The 20,824-nt window shown below is 49.1% G+C and overlaps 1 protein-coding gene and 1 long non-coding RNA gene across 2 annotated transcripts in view; one reads left to right on the top strand and one right to left on the bottom strand.

Annotated features, from left to right (window-relative positions):
• LOC150066823 (uncharacterized) overlaps positions 1 to 20,824 on the bottom strand; it is a 91,029-nt gene that overhangs the window by 14,460 nt on the left and 55,745 nt on the right. The window lies entirely within an intron of this gene.
• Positions 1 to 20,824, top strand: part of Fam186a (family with sequence similarity 186 member A) — a 48,489-nt gene that overhangs the window by 10,468 nt on the left and 17,197 nt on the right. The window contains exons 2-5 of the mRNA XM_090318679.1: positions 698 to 917; positions 2,351 to 2,521; positions 4,886 to 12,390; positions 12,685 to 16,913. Coding sequence (XP_090174805.1) covers positions 698 to 917; positions 2,351 to 2,521; positions 4,886 to 12,390; positions 12,685 to 16,913 — 12,125 coding nt within the window. The remainder of the gene's footprint in view (positions 1 to 697; positions 918 to 2,350; positions 2,522 to 4,885; positions 12,391 to 12,684; positions 16,914 to 20,824) is intronic.

Here is a 20,824-nt window from a genome sequence, read left to right as displayed (position 1 = left end):
GGGCTGTTGCTCAAATGGTACAACACTAACCTTGAGCAAAAAGGTGCTAGGGGATAGAGCTCAAGCCCAGTGTTCAAGCCCCAGGACCAGCAAAAAAAAAAAAAAAAAGTCTTTCTGCCCAGGCTGGCTTTGAACCTCAATTTTTTCGTATCTCAGCCTCTTGAGTAGCTAAGATTACAGCTATGAGCTACTAGCACCTGTCTGTCTGTCTTTACTTTTTTTTTTTTTTTTTTTGCGAGTCCTGTGCTGCTTAGGCTCAGGGCCTGAGCCCTGTCCTTGGACTTTCTCAAGGCTAGAGCTCTACCACCTGAGCCTCAGCACCACTTCCAGCTTTTTTCTATGTATCTGGGACCAAGGAATTGAACCTGGGTCTTCATGCATGCTAGGCAAGCACTCTACCACTAGGCCAAACTCCTGGCCCCATGAGGTCTTCATTTCTGACTGAGGCAGCTTCAGACTTTGATTTTCCTACCTTTGCCTCTGGTGAATCCGCTCTGGCATGTGTCTTATCAATGTGTTCAGCTTTTTACTGGTTAAGATTTGGTCTCTCCAAAATTCTTTTGTTCAGATTATCTTGAGTTGAGTTTTTCCTTATCTCTGCCTCCCCAAGTAGTTAGAGGTGTGAGACACCACTTTCAGCTCTAAAACTTGTTTTCAAATGAATAATTTATTAATATAATACTCCTTATTTTTACAGGACATTAATATGAAGCTGATAGACATAATGAACAATGTGCAGAGGATATTAACTCGCTATACTATTGATTTTGAAGCACCCCTTGGAAGAAAGGGCTCTGTTGTAGAACATTCAATAAAACGGAGAGCCCTGTTTGTGGAGAAAATAAATGCTTATATTAAGGCTGTTGACTATAGAGAAAAGATTCTTTCCTACATTCTAAGCTGGTTGGAAGAATGGAGTAAGTTTCCATAAGTCGTTCAGAGGAAATCATAAGCTTAATAAAATGATAGAGCTGATTTATAAGTAAAGTTTGAAGAATTAACCCTGTTTCAAGATGAAAAGGCTAAGGCAGTTATTCAATGACAGTTGGTTTTGTGCTGCAGTATGAACAAAATAAGAAAAACAGAGTTGGTAGCTCATGATTTTAATACTAGCTACTCAGGAGGCCGAGATCTAAAGATCTGAAGCCAGTCTAAGCAGAAAAGTCCTCAGAGTCTCTTATCTCCAATTAACCACTCAAAAACCAAACGTAGCGCTGTGTCACAAGTGGTAGAGTGCTAGCCTTAAGCACAAAGAGGCTCAGGGACAGTATTCAGGACTTGAGTTCAAAGCCTGAAAATGACAAGAAAAGAAACAGAAAAAGAAAAATACAGGTTATTCATAGTGGCGCCTATTCCTCTGTCCTTTCTTTTCTTCAAGCATGCAAGTATAGATACTTCCTAGTACTATACCTTGTCTAGAACACTATCCACCAGATGGCTTATTCCCTACTTAAATTCCAATTCATTTTCTCCCTCTTTCTCTCTCTCTCTCTCTCTCTCTCTCTCTCTCTCTCTCTCTCTCTGTCAGTTTTGTGTGTGTGTGTCTCTCTCTCTCTCTCTCTCTCTCTCTGTCAGTTTTGTGTGTCTCTCTCTCTCTCTCTCTCTCTCTCTCTCTCTCTCTCTCTCTCTCTCTCTCTCTCTCTCTGTCAGTTTTGTGGAGCTTGAACTCTGGGCCTAGGCGCTGTCCCTGAGCTCTTCAGCTCAAGATTACCACCCTATCCACTGAGCAACAGCACCACTTCAGGTTTTCTGGTGGCTAATTGGATACAAGAGTCTCTCAGACTTTAGTACCTGGGCTGGCTTTGAACAACATTCCTCAGATCTCAGCCTCCTGAGTAGCTAGGATTACAAGTGTGAGCCACCGCACCCAGCTTTCCTTTGTGTGTGTGTGTGTGTGTGTGTGTGTGTGTGTGTGTGTGTGTGTGTGTGTGTGTGTTGGTACCAGGACTTGAACTCAGGGCCTGGGCACTGTCCCTTAGTTTTTTCACTCACATGGAACCTAGTTCCACTTTCAGCTCTTTGGTGTTTAATTAGAGGTTAGTCTCACAGGCTTGTCTGCCTGGGCTGGCTTTGAACCCTGATCCTCAGATCTCTGCCTCCTGATTATCTAGGATTACAGGCATGAGCCACTGGCATCCAGCTCTGATTCATATTTTCATAACTGAGATTTACTATCTACCCTTCTATTCTAAGTCTCCTTCCTTTATAATTACTTTAAAGAAAAAAGTTCAGTCAGATCACTATACTCCCTAATGCTATAATAATGAGTACTTCCCAGTATTATAGGCCTATATGGTTATAATTATTCATTTTTTCTGAACAAAAATTAATTTTGCTTACTCTCTTCAAGGTGGCATTTTGTCAGATATAACTTCAACTGATTTTGATGAGTACCTGCACTGGGCAGCAAAAATGGAGATCTTACCAGATACATTAAAAGGAATTGATAGCAATGTCAAGATACTGTCTAAAATTTGTACATATTTAGTTGAAGACAAGAAGAGACAAAAGAGAAAAACAGGTAAGAGTGCTTTATGACACTTAGAAATGGAGTTTGACTTGTTCTAGAAACAAATATTTATTAAGCTATAATTTGCATGCACAAAATTCATACATGTTAGGTGCACAGTTCTTTTAGTACATGTAATGATCACTATGATCCCATTTTAGAACATTTCCATTATTCCAAAAAGATCCTTGGTGCTCGCTTGTAGTAGTATACCCTATTCTAACCCATAGCTCCATAGTTACTAATCTATATTTTGTCTCAATAAATTTGCTTTGCTTTTTCTATTTTCATATAAACAGAATAAAGACAATCATATTATATGTAGGCTATATGAAATTTATTTTTTAAAACAGGGTCTCTGTGTAACCCACATTGGCCTGGAATTTAGGATCTTTATGCCTAGTCTCCTGAAAGATGGGATTACAGGCAAGCACCCCTATGCCTGACTATCTCTCCTTTTATTTTGGTTGGTCATGGGGCTTGAACTCTGGGCCTAGGTGCTGTCCCTGAGCTCTTCAGCTCAAGGCTATAGCCTCACCCCTTGAGCCACAGAACCACTTTGGAGTTTTCTAGTGGTTAATTGGAGATAAGAGTCTCATGGACTTTAGTGCTGGCTTTGAACCTTGATCCTTAGATCTCAGCCTCCTGAGTAGCTAGGATTACAGGCGTGAGACACTGTACTGGCTGACTATCTCTTTTTTTTGGTGGTACTTGGAATTAAACTCAGGGCCTCAGGATTGCACAGGCAGAGGTTCTACCTGCCTAAGCCACAACCTCCAGTCTTTTTATTTTTCATTTGTTTATCAAATAGGGTTTGCATGGGCTACCTTCAGACCTCAATCCCCCTACTTCTGTTTCCCAAATAACCTGTATCCCAAGGATACAGGTATGCAATATATGATGCCTAGCTGCCTTCTTTTCTATCAATACTGTTTGCTTTTTTTGTTTTTTAAATCAGCTTGTACAAGGGATATCAATGTGTGAGAAGTTAATGTACCCACTACCTGATGAATGTAACTGTAACCCCTCCATACATTATCCCAACAATAAAATTTAAAAAAATTAAAAAAGAATCAGCTTGTCAGGTAGTCTCTACACCACTTTAACCCTGCTCCTAGCCTTTGTTTTGTTTTTTTTGTTTTGTTGTTGTTGTTTTTTGCCAGTCCTGGGCTTTAGCTCAGGGCCTGAGCACTGCCCTTGGACTTTCTCAAGGCTAGAGCTCTACCACTCGAGCCTCAGCACCACGTCCAGCTTTTTTCTATGTATATGGTACCGAGGAATCGAACCTGGGTCTTCGCACATGCAAGGCAAGCACGCTACCACTAGGCCAAACTCACGGCCCCCTAGCCTTTTTTTCATTATTTTTAAAATAGGTTATTATATCTATACTTGGGTCAGTATGGACTGTGCTTCTCCTATTTTTGCTTCCTAAGTAACCAGAATTACTGGTAAATGCTATGATGTCCAGGGTGTGTGTCTGTGTGTGTGTGTGTGTGTGTGTGATTATCCGGAGGCTTGCAAGTCAGGGCCTGAGATTTTTAGATTTTTTGTTGTTGTTGTTCAAGGCTGGTGATCCACTACTTGAGCCACAGCTCCACTTCCAGCTTCTTGGTGGTAATTGTACTTTCCTGCCTGGGCTGGCTTTGAACCCAGTCCTCAGATCTCAGCTTCCTGAGTAGCTAGGATTATAGGAGTGAACCTTCAGTCCTTAACTATGTTCAACTTTTTATTGGCTGCAGTGGAGGTCTTGCTAATTTTTTTTGTTGTTGTTAGTTGTGGGGCTTGAACTCTGCCTGGCCACTATCCTTAAACTTTCAGCTCAAGGCTATTTATTGCTCTGCCACTTGAGACACAGCCCAACTTCTGGTTTTCTGGTGGTTAACTGGCGATAAGAGTCTCATGGACTTTTGTGTCTGGGCTGGCTTTAAACCACGATTCTCAGAACTCAGCCTCCTGAGTAGCTAGGATTACAGGCAAGAGCCACTGTGCCCTGTGAGAAGATAATGCTTAAAAAAAAAAAAAAATGACACTACTGGCCAGGAGCAGGGCCTAGTGGTAGAGTGCTTGCCTACCATGCACAAAACCCTATGTTCAATTCATATACACAGAAAAATCCAGAAGTACTATGGCTCAAGTGGTAGTATACTAGCCTTGAGAAAGCCCAAGGACAGTGCCCAGGCTCTGAGTTCAAGCCCCAGGACCACAAAAATAAATTAAAGTGATACTACTAATTTTGGGTCTAAAGCTTTTTAATGAGTCTGTCTCTTTAGGTATCAATTAATTACAATTAATTTCCATAGGCTTAAACATGGACAGAATACAATATAAAAGAAGAAATGCAATTTCATTGATTTTATGTTGTTTTTTTTCTTTCAGTAACTAGAGGTACTCTATGGAAATCATGGAAGGAAAGAGTTTTAAAGCGACCTGCAACAAGCCATGCTTTAAGAGCAGATCAGATGATTTGTGATCAATATGCAACAAATATAAAGATTTCTGAAATTCAAGACATGCTACAGGAACTCATGAATACAGCAATGTTCAGCAAATTAGAAAACAGTGCTATTAAATATATATCAGCAACAATAATAAACCTTTATAAAGCCTTGTCTATGCTAACTGATGAATTAAAACTTCATTCCGTAAGTTTTGATGAATTTCTGGATGAAAGAAAAATAGCAGAAAAAGACATTTCCATGCAGATAATAAAAGAACTCAGTGAAGAAAATGAAATGCTTCTTTTAAAACTTAAAAATGAAGAACAAAAATATGAACATCTTCTTCGATCCAGAATTACTACACAACAGTCTATGTACCCACTCTTGAAAGCACTATCAGTGACCAAACAGGGACATGTGGACAAGGGATTTGGAACTGTTAAAGAGGAATCTGAAAAAAAGAGAAAGTGGGAATCAGTTATCTCATTTATAACCCAAGATGAAATGACTCAAGGTTTAACTAAAGAGAAAGAAGAAGAGCAAGAGCTTTTACCTGAAGAAGCATGGGAAAGGTTTTCTAAAGATGATATAGCACTGAAAAAAGATGAGAGTGGCCAGAAAAGCAAGCATTCAAAAGGCCCACATCCACGTGAGACCTCTGAAACAGAGGTCAAATACACTGAGCGACAGGCAAAAAAGAAAAAAGAAATACCCTCTACTGAAGTGAAATCAAAGAGCCAAGATGTCAAAAGTGAAAAAAGTAGCATGGTGGGATCACCTAAGAAGAAACCTGAAATATCTGGGAAAGGCAAGTTTTTTTCAGTAGTTAAAGAATTGACCACTGCTATAGAAGAAATAGCTGAAATGCCTTCCTCCTCTGCTCCCATGATGGCAGATGACAGAGGTCAACAAAGTAAAGTAGAAGCATTTCAGGGAGCTATTCTGGCTTTCCTGAGACAGAAAATTGACAATGTTGGAAAGCCTTTTGATAAAAAGAGTGTAATGAAGGAAGAAGAACTACCAAAAGAAGAAGCTGAAAAATTAGGAATCATAAAGGCCAATATGGAGGAATATTTCCAAAATGTGGCTGAAACTGTGACTACAACACTGAGGAAATACAAAAAAATGAAACAGGAAGAAAAAGTTGGTGCGACATCTACGATAGAAAAACCAGTAGTCCCAGTTACACCAGCACTCGATTTTCAGAAGTCATCTCAGAAGTCTGAGATGAGATCCTTCCTCGCAAAGGAAAATCTAGACCCAATAATTGGCAATTTAGTACAAATGATCTGGGATGAAATGATAACTGAAAGACTTATTCCAAGAGTTTTAACAGAAAAGAAAAGCGAGAAAGATGACCAGGAGAAGAAAAGGGAGAAATATGGCCAGGAGGAGAAAAGGGAGAAAGATGATCTGGAAAAGAAAAGGGAGAAAGATGATCTGGAGAAGAAAAGGGAGAAAGATGATCTGGAGAAGAAATGGGAGAAAGTTGACCAGGAGAAGAAAAGGGAGAAATATGACCAGGAGAAGAAAAGGGAGAAATATGACCAGGAGAAGAAAAGGGAGAAAGATTACCTGGAGAAACCCAAGCAGGAACAGTTAGAAGAATGGAAACAAACAAGCAGAGTACAAAGGGGCTCTGAAGAGAGGAGGGAGGAAAGAGAGATGAAAGCAACAATTAAAGAACAAAAGGTCCCTGCGGAGAAGCAGGAAAGAGAGAAGAGAAGGAAGTCATCCCTGAAATTTATGGTTGAGAAGGAGAAGCCTCAAATAGTGATAGAGGACATGAAAAGCAAAAAGGAAGGCAAGACTAAGACTAAGACTAAGACCAAAAAAAGTACTGATGTATTGCAAGATACAGTTTCTCAAAATCAAGTAAAATTAACTCCTAGGTCCAAGAAACATGTTGCAGTTGTACCAACACCATTCTTTCAAGGACTAGAGGACCAAAATAAATTTGAGACATCAATGAGTCCTTTTACTGAAAGACAACCCTTACAAGCCACTTTTCCAAGTGACAGACACACAGGACCAACTGAGGATCTCAAGACTTCTGAAGAAATTCATAAAAAGTCCACCACTCTTACTCCTAAGGTCAAAGGACAAAAACCCACTGTCACTCCTCCTCAGCAGATTCAGAAGATACAGCTTACTTTTGACTTTGAGAGTGTACCCACTTCTAAACAGGCACAGGAATCAGGGATTATACCCTCTCAGGAACAAAATCAAGTACTGAGGACCCCCACTACCTCTAAAACAGAACAGACACAAAAGCAATTTATAACCCCAGAAAAAAAACAGGAAATGCAGAGCCCAATGGTGACTACACAGGCCCCGGCTAAAAGGACCATTCTGACCCCTCAGCAGACTCAAGCTCAAAGGATCGATGTCAGTCCTCAGCAGCCTCAGGATCTGGAAAGCACTCTCACCCTTCAAGAAGCACAGGATCAAAGCATCATTCTCACCCCTCAGAAGGCTCAGGCTCAAAGGACCACTGTCAGCCCTCTAGGGGCTCAGCCCCTAGGAAGGAGTCTTACTCCTCAAGAGGCACAAGCTCAGGGGATCACTGTCATCCCTCAGCAGGCCGAGGCCCAAGGGATCACTCTCACTCCCCAGCAGGCCCAGGAGATCAGTCTCGCCCCTCAGCAGAGCCAGGCCCTGGGGATCACTCCCACCCCTCAGGAAGATCAGGCTAAGAGGATCACTCTTACCCCTCAGCAAGCCCAGGCTCAGGGGATCACTCTGACACCTCAGGAGGCCCAGACCCTGGGGATCACTCCCACCACTCAGGAAGATCAGGCTGAGGGGATCACTCTCATGCCTCAACAGGCCCAGGCCCTGAGGATCACTCTCCCTCCCCAGCAGGCACAAGCTCAGGAGATCACTCTCACCCCTCAGCAGGCCCAGGACCTGGGGATCACTTCCATCCATCAGGAGGATCAGGCTCAGGGGATCACTCTAACCCCTCAGGAGGCACAGGCCCTGGGGATCACTCTCACTCCCCAGCAGGCTCAGGCTCAGGGGATCACTCTCACCCCTCAGCAGGCCCAGATCCTGGGGATTACTTCCATCCATCAGGAAGATCAGTCTCAGGGGATCACTGTAACTACTCACCAGGCCCAGGCTGAGGGGATCACTCTCACCCTTCAGCAGGCCCCGCTCCTGGGGATCACTTCTATCCATCAGGAAGATCAGGCTCAGGGGATCACCCTCACCCCTCAGCAGACTCAGGCCCTGGGGATCCCTCCCACCCCTCAGGAAGATCAGGCTCAGGGGATCACTGTAACCCCTCAGCAGGCACAGGCCCTGGGGATCATTCTCACTCCCCAGCAGGCCCAGGCTCAGGGAATCACTCTCACACCTCAGCAGGCCCAGGCCCTGGGGATCACTTCTATCCATCAGGAAGATCAGGCTCAGGGGATCACTCTCACACCTCAAGAGGCCCAGGCCCTGGGGATCACTCTCACTCCCCAGCAGGCCCAAGCTCAGGGGATCACTCTTACTTTTCAGCAGGCCCAGGCCCTGGGGATCCCTCCCACACCTCAGGAAGATCAGGCTCAGGGGATCACTATAACTCCTCAGCAGGCACAGGCCCTGGGCATCACTATAACTCCTCAGCAGGCCCAGGCTGAGGGGATCATTCTCACCCCTCAGCAGGCCCAGGCCCTGGGGATCCCTCCCACACCTCAGGAAGATCAGGCTCAGGGGATCACTGTAACTCCTCAGCAGGCCCAGGCACTGGGCATCACTCTCACTCCCCAGCAGGCCCAGGCTGAGGGGATCACTCTCACCCCTCAGCAGGCCCAGGCCCTGGGGATCCTTCCCACCTCTCAGGAAGACCAGGCTCAGAGGATCACTCTCACCCCTCAGCAGGCCCAGGCCCTGGGGATCCCACCCACACCTCAGGAAGATCAGGCTCAGGGGATCACTGTAACTCCTCAGCAGGCCCAGGCACTGGGGATCCTTCCCACCCCTCAGGAAGACCAGGCTCAGGGGATCACTCTCACCCCTCAACAGGCCCAGGCCCTGGGGATCCCACCCACACCTCAGGAAGATCAGGCTCAGGGGATCACTGTAACTCCTCAGCAGGCCCAGGCACTGGGGATCCTTCCCACCCCTCAGGAAGACCAGGCTCAGGGCATCACTCTCACCCCTCAGCAGGCCCAGGCCCTGGGGATCCCACCCACACCTCAGGAAGATCAGGCTCAGGGGATCACTGTAACTCCTCAGCAGGCCCAGGCACTGGGGATCCTTCCCACCCCTCAGGAAGACCAGGCTCAGGGCATCACTCTCACCCCTCAGCAGGCCCAGGCCCTGGGGATCCCACCCACACCTCAGGAAGATCAGGCTCAGGGGATCACTGTAACTCCTCAGCAGGCCCAGGCACTGGGGATCCTTCCCACCCCTCAGGAAGACCAGGCTCAGGGGATCACTCTCACCCCTCAGCAGGCCCAGGCCCTGGGGATCCCTCCCACACCTCAGGAAGATCAGGCTCAGGGGATCACTGTAACTCCTCAGCAGGCCCATGCCCTGGGGATCACTCTCACTCCCCAGCAGGCCCAGGCTCAGGGGATCACTCTTACCCCTCTGCAGGCCCAGGCCCTGGGGATCCTTCCCACCCCTCAGGAAGACCAGGCTCAGGGGATCACTCTCACCCCTCAGCAGGCCCAGGCCTTGGGGATCCCTCCCACATCTCAGGAAGATCAGGCTCAGGGGATCACTCTCACGCCTCAAGAGGCCCAGGCCCTGGGGATCACTCTCACTCCCCAGCAGGCCCAGTCTCAGGGGGTCACTCTCACCCCTCTGCAGGCCCAGGCCCTGGGGATCCTTCCCACCCCTCAGGAAGACCAGGCTCAGGGGATCACTCTCACCCCTCAGCAGGCCCAGGCCCTGGGCATCACTCTCACTCCCCAGCAGGCACAGGCTCAGGGAATCACTCTCACTCCTCAGCAGGCCCAGGCCCTAGGGATCACTCTCACTACCAAGCAGGCTCAGGCTCAGGGGATCACACCTACCCCTAAGCAGGCTCAAGCCCTGGGTATCTTTCCCACCACTCAGGAAGAGCAGGCTCAGGGGATCACTCTCACCACTCAGCAGGCTCAGGCCCTGGGGATCACTCTCACTCCCCAGCAGGCCCAGGCTGAGGGGATCATTCTTACCCATCAGCAGGCCCAGGCCCTGGGGATTCCTCGTACACCTCAGGAAGACCAGGTTCAGGGGATCACTGTAACTCCTCAGCAGGCCCAGGCACTGGGTATCACTCTCACTCCAGAGCAGGCCCAGGCTCAGGGGATCACTCTCACCCCTCAGCAAGCCCAGGCACTGGGGATCACTCCCATCATTCAGGAAGATCAGGCTCAGGGGATCACTGTCACCCCTCAGCAGGCCCAGGCCCTGGGCATCACTCTCACTCCCCAGCAGGCACAGGCTCAGGGAATCACTCTCACTCCTCAGCAGGCCCAGGCCCTAGGGATCACTCTCACTACCAAGCAGGCTCAGGCTCAGGGGATCACACCTACCCCTAAGCAGGCTCAAGCCCTGGGTATCTTTCCCACCACTCAGGAAGAGCAGGCTCAGGGGATCACTCTCACCACTCAGCAGGCTCAGGCCCTGGGGATCACTCTCACTCCCCAGCAGGCCCAGGCTCAGGGGATCATTCTTACCCATCAGCAGGTCCAGGCCCTGGGGATTCCTCGTACACCTCAGGAAGATCAGGCTCAGGGGATCACTGTAACTCCTCAGCAGGCCCAGGCACTGGGTATCACTCTCACTCCCCAGCAGGCCCAGGCTCAGGGGATCACTCTCACCTCTCAGCAAGCCCAGGCACTGGGGATCACTCCCATCATTCAGGAAGATCAGGCTCAGGGGATCACTGTCACCCCTCAGCAGGCCCAGGCCCTGGGCATCACTCTCACTCCCCAGCAGGCACAGGCTCAGGGAATCACTCTCACTCCTCAGCAGGCCCAGGCCCTAGGGATCACTCTCACTCCCCAGCAGACCCAGGCTGAGGGGATCACTCTTACCCATCAGCAGGCCCAGGCCCTGGGGATTCCTCGTACACCTCAGGAAGATCAGGCTCAGGGGATCACTGTAACTCCTCAGCAGGCCCAGGCACTGGGCATCACTCTCACTCCCCAGCAGGCCCAGGCTCAGGGGATCACTCTCACCCCTCAGCAGGCCCATGCCCTGGGGATCCTTCCCACCCCTCAGGAACACCAGGCTCAGGGGATCACTCTTACCCCTCTGCAGGCCCAGGCCCTGGGGATCTCTCTCACTCCCCAGCAGGCCCAGGATGAGGTGATCACTCTTACCCCTCAGCAGGCCCAAACCCTGGGGATCTCCCCTACCAATCAGGAAGGTCAGGTTCTGGGGATCACTCTTACCCCTCAGCAGGCCCAGGCTCTGGGGATCACTCTCACTCCCCAGCAAGCCCAGGCTCAGGCGATCACTCTCACCCCTCAGCAGGCCCAGGCCCTGGGGATCACTCCCACACCTCAGGAAAATCAGGCTCAGGGGGTCACTGTCACCCCTCAACAGGCCCAGGCCTTGGGAATAACTGTCACTCCCCAGCAGGCCAAGTCTCAGGGGATCACTCTCTCTCCTAAACAGACCCAGACTTTGGGGATCCCTCCTTCCACTCAGGAAGGTCAGGCTCTGGGGATCAGTCTCACCCCTCAGCAGGCCCAGGCCCTAGGGATTACTCTCACTGCTGAGCAGGCCCAGGCCCTGGGGATCACTCCCACACCTCAGGAAGATCAGGCTCAGGGGATCACTCTCACCCCTCAACAGGCCCAGGTCCTGGGAATAACTGTCACTCCCCAGCAGGCCCAGTCTCAGGGGATCACTCTCACCCCTCAGCAGACCCAGGCCCTGGGGATCACTCTCACTCCCCAGCAGGCCCAGGCTCAGGGAATCACGCTCTCTCCTAAACAGACCCAGACTCTGGGGATCCCCCCTTCCACTCAGGAAGGTCAGGCTCTGGGGATCACTCTCACCCCTCAGCAGGCCCAGGCTCTGGGGATCACTCTCACTCCCCAGCAAGCCCAGGCTCAGGCGATCACTCTCACCCCTCAGCAGGCCCAGGCCCTGGGGATCACTCCCACACCTCAGGAAGATCAGGCTCAGGAGATCACTCTTACCCCTCAGCAGACCCAGGCCCTGGGGATCACTCTCACTCCCCAGCAGGCCCAGGCTCAGGGAATCACTCTCTCTCCTAAACAGACCCAGACTCTGGGGATCCCTCCTTCCACTCAGGAAGGTCAGGCTCTGGGGATCACTCTTACCCTTCAGGAGGCCCAGGCCCTGGGGATTACTCTCACTCCCCAGCAAGCCCAGGCTCAGGCGATCACTCTCACCCCTCAGCAGGCCCAGGCCCTAGGGATTACTCTCACTGCCGAGCAGGCCCAGGCTCAGGGCATCACTCTCACCCCTCTACAGGCCCAGGCCCTGGGGATCACTCCCACACTTCAGGACGATCAGGCTCAGGCCCTGGGGATCATTCCCACCCCTCAGGAAGACCAGTCTCAGGGGATCACTCTCACCCCTCAACAGACCCAGGCCCTAGGGATCACTCTCACTCCCCAGCAGGCACAGGCTCAGGAGTTCACTCTCACCCCTCAGCAGGCCCAGGCCCTGGGGATCACTCCCACACCTCAGGAAGACCAGTCTCAGGGGATCACTCTTAACCTTCAGCAGGCGCAGGCCTTGGGGATCCTTCCCACACCTCAGGAGGATCAGGCTCAGGGGATCACTGTAACTCCTCAGCAGGCACAGGCCCTGGGCATCACTCTCACTCCCCAGCAGGCCCAGGCTCAGGGGATCACTCTCACCCCTCAGCAGGCCCAGGCCCTGGGGATCCTTCCCACCCCTCAGGAAGACCAGGCTCAGGGGATCACTCTCACCCCTCAGCAGGCGCAGGCCCTGGGGATTCCTCCTATACCCCAGGAAGACCAGGCTCAGGGGATCACTCTTACCCCTCTGCAGGCCCAGGCCCTGGGGATCACTCTCACTCCCCAGCAGGCCCAGTCTCAGGGGATCACTCTCACCCCTCAGCAGGCCCAGGCCCTGGGGATCACTCCCACCCCTCAGGAAGACCAGGCTCAGGGGATCACTCTTACCCTTCAGCAGGAGCAGGCACTGGGCATCACTCTTACTCCCCAGCAGGCCCAGGCTCAGGGGATCACTCTCACCCCTCAGCAGGCCCAGGCCCTGGGGATCCCTCCCACACCTCAGGAAGATCAGGCTCAGGGGATCACTGTAACTCCTCAGCAGGCCCAGGCACTGGGCATCACTCTCACTCCCCAGCAGGCCCAGGCTCAGGGGATCACTCTCACCCCTCAGCAGGCTCAGGCCCTGGGGATCCTTCCCACCCCTCAGGGAGACCAGGCTCAGGGGATCACTCTCACCCCTCAGCAGGCGCAGGCCCTGGGGATTCCTCCTACACCCCAGGAAGACCAGGCTCAGGGGATCACTCTTACCCCTCTGCAGGCCCAGGCCCTGGGGATCACTCTCACTCCCCAGCAGGCCCAGTCTCAGGGGATCACTCTCACCCCTCAGCAGGCCCAGGCCCTGGGGATCACTCCCACCCCTCAGGAAGACCAGGCTCAGGGGATCACTCTTACCCTTCAGCAGGAGCAGGCACTGGGCATCACTCTTACTCCCCAGCAGGCCCAGGCTCAGGGGATCACTCTTACCCCTCTACAGGCCCAGGCTCTGGGGATCCTTCCCACCCCTCAGGAAGACCAGGCTCAGGGGATCACTCTCACCCCTCAGCAGGCCCAGTACCTGGGGATCCCTCCCACACCTCAGGAAGATCAGGCTCAGGGGATCACTCTCACCCCTCAGCAGGCCCAGTACCTGGGGATCCCTCCCACACCTCAGGAAGATCAGGCTCAGGGGATCACTGTAACTCCTCAGCAGGCTCAGGCACTGGGCATCACTCTCACTCCCCAGCAGGCCCAGGCTCAGGGGATCACTCTCACCCCTCAGCAGGCCCAGGCGCTGGGGATCACTCTCACCCCTCAGCAGGCCCAGGCCCTGGGGATCCCACCCACACCTCAAGAAGACCAGGCTCAGGGGATCACTCTCACCCCTCAGCAGGCCCAGGCCCTGGGGATCCCTCTCACCCCTCAGCAGTCCCAGGCACTGGGGATCCTTCCCACCCCTCAGGAAGACCAGGCTCAGGGGATCACTCTCACCCCTCAGCAGGCCCAGGCCCTGGGGATCCCTCTCACCCCTCAGCAGTCCCAGGCACTGGGGATCTTTCCCACCCCTCAGGAAGACCAGGCTCAGGGGATCACTCTCACCCCTCAGCAGGCCCAGGCCCTGGGGATCCCTCTCACCCCTCAGCAGTCCCAGGCACTGGGGATCCTTCCCACCCCTCAGGAAGACCAGGCTCAGGGGATCACTCTCACCCCTCAGCAGGCCCAGGCCCTGGGGATCCCTCTCACCCCTCAGCAGTCCCAGGCACTGGGGATCCTTCCCACCCCTCAGGAAGACCAGGCTCAGGGGATCACTCTCACCCCTCAGCAGGCCCAGGCCCTGGGGATCCCTCCCACACCTCAGGAAGGTCAGGTTCAGGGGATCACTGTAATTCCTCAGCAGGCCCAGGCTCAGGGGATCACTCTCACCCCTCAGCAGGCCCAGGCCCTGGAGATCCCTCCCATCCCTCAGGAAGACCAGTCTCAGAGGATCAATCTTACTCTTCAGCAGGCACAGGCCCTGGGGATCCCTCCCACCCCTCAGGAAGACCAGGCTCAGGGGATCACTGTAACTCCTCAGCAGGCCCAGGCCCTGGGGATCACTCTCACTCCCTGGCAGGCCCAGTCTCAGGGGATCACTCTCACCCCTCAGCAAGCCCAGGCGCTGGGGATCATTCTTACTTCCCAACTGGCTCAGGCAGAAGAGGTTCCTCTTACCCCTCTGCAAGCCCAGGCTCAGGACATTGCTCGTCTCACTGAAAAATCTCAAGATTTGGGTGTCACATTGACACATGATCGGGTCCAGGCAAGGCCAGTTCCTTTTACTCTGAAGCAATTCCAAATACCAGAAGGTCACATCAGCCCTAAGTTTACTCAGGTACCAACAAAGCCTGTCACTTTTAAAAAGACCCCCAAAATGAAAATGCCACAAAGTAGTAAACAGGCCCAGAAATTTAAGGTTCCATTTCCCCAAGGAAAGACTAAAGTATCAGAAGTCACTGTCACAGCAGAGCAGATGGGGTCCTTTGGCTCTACCTTCACTCGGAAGCAGGTACAGCCATTGGGGCCTCCTCTTACTTCTGCTCAAGATCAGTCATTGGAAGTCTCTGACACCTCAAGAAAGGTACAGACATTGCAGGATGATCTTGTTTCAGAAAAGACACAAGCATTGATGCTTACCCATAAGCAAGATCAAGCAGCAGCTATCACTCTCACGTATGAGCAGACACCAGGACTCACTGAAGAACAGGCCTCGAAATTGGGAGTTTCTTCCACTCCAGAGTCTCAAGAAGCATCAAATATCACCTTTAAGCAGTTGCAACCCTTGCCAGTCACTTCCTCTCAACAGGATCAAGCATTTCATACTCCTCTGAAGTCTGCCACATTGGCTCCTTTCACTCTCAGATTATTTGAGGAATTGAAGACTCCTCTCTCCCCCCCGCAACCCATTGTACCAACTTTATCCCCAAGCCTTAAGCAGCCCCTGATAACATCTATTGCTAAGAAGTCCTCTGTATCTGAGATATCTCCTCCTCCTCTGCAGAAATCAAAGTCTCCTCTCACGGAGTCTCCTCTTGCATCCAGGAAACACCCAGAAAAAAGTGCTCCTTCAATCTCTACAAAACTCCTGGTACCACAGATCCTTCCTATGTCTAGACAGATCCCAAAATATAGAGGTCAAACCACTCCTGCACCATCCCCAACAGCAGAGGTCCCTTTTCAATCTCAGCAGGTTCCAATACCAGAGGCTCCTGCCACTCAAAAGCAGTCGCTGACTCCCCAGCCTCTTTTGAGATCAGAGGCCCTTCTAACTGATAGGTTACCTCTTTTATCTGGAATCCCAGCTACCTCTGGACAGATTCCCAAGCTGTTGGCTCCTCTTTCCCCTGGACAGCCCTTGATTCCTAGGGCCCCTTCTATCCCCAGGGAGCTGCTGGAGTCTGAACGCTTAGCTTTCTCAGAGCAAACCCAGACATTACAAACTCCTGGGCAATCTTCCTATGTTCAGACTCCTACTCTTGGGCAGGATCGTATGACAAAGCCTCTTTCTGGTCAAATTTCCCCATTTTGGATATCTTCCATCACTGGGCAACCTTCTACACAACGGACTCTCCCAACCCCTGAAAAGCCCAAGACAGTCCTTTCCTCTTCAGCAACTCAAAAAACAATGGCAACTGTTGCTTCTCTGAAGCCTACAACAGTATTGACCCATCCAAGGACTTTAGATTTTAAGGTATCTCAAGCTCCTTTCACTACCAAGAAGGCTGAAATATCAGAGGTCTCTGATACTTCTGAAGCAACCTCAATGGACCCAGAACTATCGCCGTCCTACCTCACAGATTATAGGCCACCAGTATTATACACCTCTCATACTGATGAAACAGCCCTTCCCACTCTCCAGAAGCCTGGAAAATCACCACCTACTCGTATTACTCAACTACCTAAAATGTTACAGATCTCATCTTCTGAATGGGACATGAAATCCCTACTGCCCTCTATAGACAAGCCCGGGATTATAACTTCCGCCAAGATCTTAGTGCCTCCTTCCTCTCCCCAAGGCATTGAAGAGAAGAGATACTTTGTTGATGTGGAGGCTCAGAGGAAGAACCTAATACTATTAAATCAGGCCACAAAAACATCTGGACTCCCTGCAGAACAACATACAACAGCTTGGAATCTCATAACTGAGATACTTCATATGGACACAGTTCGGCTAGGGTACCTATTTCGCAAGTACATTGCCTACAGATTGATCCAGCGTGCCAGGTAGATGTAATTATTATAATATGCCTTATCTTCTGATATAGTCCTGATTTCAAAAATCCTCATAGCCTAGAAGTATATTAATATTTGTAAGATCATATACTCTAAAATTCTTTCTAGATTCCTTTTAGTATTTTAAAGTTGGTTATTGATTTTTTTTTTTTCTTTGCCAGTCCTGGGTACTGAACTCAGGGCTTGGGCACTGTCCTTGGGGTTTCCTTAAGGGTAGTGCTCTGCCACTTGAGCCATAGTACCACTTCCAGTTTTTTTTCTATGCATGTGGTACCAAGGAATTGGACCTGGGATTCATGCATGCTAGGCAAGCACTCTACCACTAGGACAAACTCCCAGCCCCCTTGATTATTGATTTGCATGGGCTTTGTTGTTTTATCTGATTTAAGTCTTTGTTTCACAGTTTCCTATGAGATTTCTTCAATTTTTTTTTTTTTTTAACACAGCTAACCAGTTTCTTTTTCTTTTTGGTCCGTCATGGGGCTTGAACTCTGGGCCTGGGCTCTGTCCCTGAGCTCTTCAGCTCAAGGCTACTGCCCTATCCCTTGAGCCACAGTGCCACTTCTGGTTTTCTGATGGTTAACTGGAAATAAGTCTCTCAGAGACTCCTGAGTAGCTAGGATTATAGGGCTGAGCCAACACACCTGGCTAGGAGTTCGAGCCTTACTTGAGGCTCAGATCAGCCTACACAGTGACCTTCCTATTTGTGCTTCCTTTTGTTATGAGAGTGACAGGAACATGCCACTGTGCTCAGCCATTGTACTTCCTTAATGGCTTGAGATGACAGTGTGTGCTGCCATACAATTTATCAAAATAGAGTTTTACAAACCTTTTTTTTTGGGGGGGGGGTCAGTCGTGGGGCTTGAACTATGTCCCTGAGCTCTTTAGCTCAAGGCTTGTGCTGTATCACTTTGAACCACAGTGTTACTTCTGGTTTTCTGGTGGGTAATTGGAGATAAGGGACTTTCATGCCCACGCTGGCTATGAACCATGATCCTCAGATCTCAGCCTCTTGAGTAGCTAAGATTACAAGCATAAGCAAATTTACCTGGATATAACATGTTTAAAAGTCTATGGTGTGTGTGTGTGTGTGTATGTGTGTGTGTGTGTGTGTGTGTGTGTGTGTGTGTATGTAGCCTGTTCTTGAACTTTTTTTTTAATCAAGAGCCACAGTGAGCCACAGCTCTACTTCTTGGACTTTCTTTCCCTGGTTCCTTGGTTGGCTTCAAACCTCGACCCTCAGATCTCATCCTCCCGAGTAGCTAGGATTAGCTGGGCACTGGTGGCTCACACCTGTAATCACAGCCTTTTAGTTTTGCCCACTGAAAGACGGTACTGAATATCATCTGAACTCCTACACATGACTGGTATTAATAAACAGGCATCACCAGAGAGGTGAGAGGCAGCTGTTAGGAAGAACTGCTGAATAATCACAGAAAGCTTAAGAAACTGTGTCAACATGGAATTCTTTTTCACACCAGCTCCTTGATCAGTAATAGACAAGTAATTTATCCTGAGCTCAATTGTGCCAAATACAGATATTTGTCAGGCAGCATTTGCATGGCACCCCAGGACTTCCTACAGCCATTGAAGGGACATACTGGTGACTCGCATCCTTCCCACAGTGGTACAACCCTCTCAACTTCCCTGTCCCAACTAGCTAACAACATGTGAACAATCAAGAGTACTCCAATGAGCAATAACAGAAAATAATGAAAGTCGATCACTCAGATAAACTTGAGACCAAGAGAGTGGAAACTGGATGAAGTACAAGAAAAGGAATTTGTTTGATTGTTTAACTGATCCTAGATATATATATCACTGATGTTGCAGGTTTTTTGGGTTTTTTTTTCTTTTTGGTTTTTGTTTTGTTTTATTTTTGTCCTGGGCTTGAACTTGGGGCCTGGGCATTGTCCTTGAACTTTCTCAAGGCTAGCTCTCTACCACTTGAGCCATAGCTCTACTTCTAGCTTTTTTAGCCAGTGCTAGCTGGAATTCAGGGCCTGGGTACTGTCCTTGAGCTTTCTTAAGGCTAGCACTCTACCACTTGAGCCACAGCAGCATTTCTGGCTTTTTCTATGTATGTGGTATCAGACCTGAGTCTGTGCATGCTAGACAAGCACTCTGCCACTAGGCCAAACTCCTGCTCCTACTTCTGGCTTTTTCTGTGTATATGGTACGGAGGAATGAAACCCAGGGTTTTGTAAATACTAGGCAAGCATTCTACCAATAAGCCATACTCCCAGCCCATGATGTTATAATTTTAAAGCTACAAGGGCTAGAAAATGAAAGCTGCCTTTTGCCTAAGGAAGCACTGAAAGACTAGGGATGTGATTTATTAATGACCAACTTCTGTTGTGTGCTAAGGTTTGCATCTGTGCATCAAATCATAAGGAATACATAGAGCTTTTTCCTTTATCATTCCCTTGGGCACAACAGGAAATTGGCTGTATAACTTGCTCTGGAATGCTTCATTGAGGGTTTCAAACATAAAAAGAGAATATATATAATGAAGAAATCCCTCCTCAAAGAAATAAATATAATCCTCGAATGATCCATCCATTGTTTAAGAGGCTCCAAATTCTTAATTATAATGCATAAAAGAGATCTAAGAGCTAAGAATTGTTCTAAGTATATTTGATTTTTTTCTTTTTTGCCAGTTGTGGGGCTTGACCTCAAGGCCTGAGCACTGTCCTTAGATTTTTTCTGAAGGCTAGATCTCTACCACTTGAGCCACAGCACTACTTCCAGTTTTTTTCTATGTATGTGGTACCGAGGAATCGAACCCAGGCCTTTGTGCATGCTAGGCAAGCACTCTACCACTAGGCCAAATTCACAGCTCCTATTTATTTTTTTTTGTTTTGTTTTGTTTGCCAGTCCTGGGGTTTGAACTCAGGGCCTGGGCACTGTCCTTGGGCGTTTTTAAGAGTAGAGCTCTACCACTTGAGCCACAGAACTATTTATGGCTTTTTACTATGTATGTGGTACCAAAGCATCGAACCTGGGTCTTCTTGCATGCTAAACAAGCACTCTATGACTAGGCTAAACTCCCAGCCCTATTTTTATTTTTGTGCTTTTTTTTTTTTTTTGCCAGTCCTGGGTTTGAGCTCAAGTACATCTTACCGATTCACTTAAATGGGTATATATTTATAAATAAATATATACACATAAATTTGTAAATATGCATGTTCAAAAAATATTGTCAGTGGCTGGGAATGTGGCTTAGTGGTAGAGTGCTTGCCTAGCAGATGCATGAAGCTCTGGGTTTGATTCCTCAGTACCACATAAACAGAAACAGCCAGAAATGGCATTCATAAGGTAGAGTGCTATCCTTGAACAAAAGAAACTCAAGGGTAGAGTCCTTTGGATTTCTCAAGGTTAGCTAGCTCTCGACCATTTGAGGCATAGCACCACTTCTGGCTTTTTCTGTGTATGCAGTACTAAGGAAATGAACCCAGAGCTTTGTGCATGCTATGGGAGCACTCTATCACTTGGCCATACTCCTGGCCCCTTCTTTTCTTTTGTAAAGATAAAGATTGTTTATTTATTCAATCATCTTTTTCTCTGTGTTTGGTGGTACTACGATTTGATTAAGGCCTTTTTCTTGCTAGGTGGTGCTCTACTACTTATGTCACAACTCTATCTCTCATCCAATTACCTTTTACACAAACTTTGATATTAAGTCTCTTTCTTTGTGGGATGTACAGGATTGAGCCAAGTATTTGCTAGCCAAGTATTCTACTACTGAGCTATATCCCCAGTCCTGTCTTTCTTTGCTTCTTTTTTTGGAGGGGTGAGGGAGGAGGGGGTGGGAACAATACTGGAGTTTAAAGGCTTCATGCTTGCTAAGCAGGTGATCTTAGTGTTTTGTTTTGGGGCTTGAGCTCAAGGCCCTTTCTCTG

Source organism: Megascapheus bottae, chromosome 2 (genome assembly GCF_031878675.1).
Source record: "Megascapheus bottae isolate mThoBot1 chromosome 2, mThoBot2.hap1, whole genome shotgun sequence".
NCBI lineage: Eukaryota > Metazoa > Chordata > Mammalia > Rodentia > Geomyidae > Megascapheus > Megascapheus bottae.
Note: the sequence above shows the minus strand (reverse complement) of the source record. Positions and strands in the feature narration are given on the sequence as shown.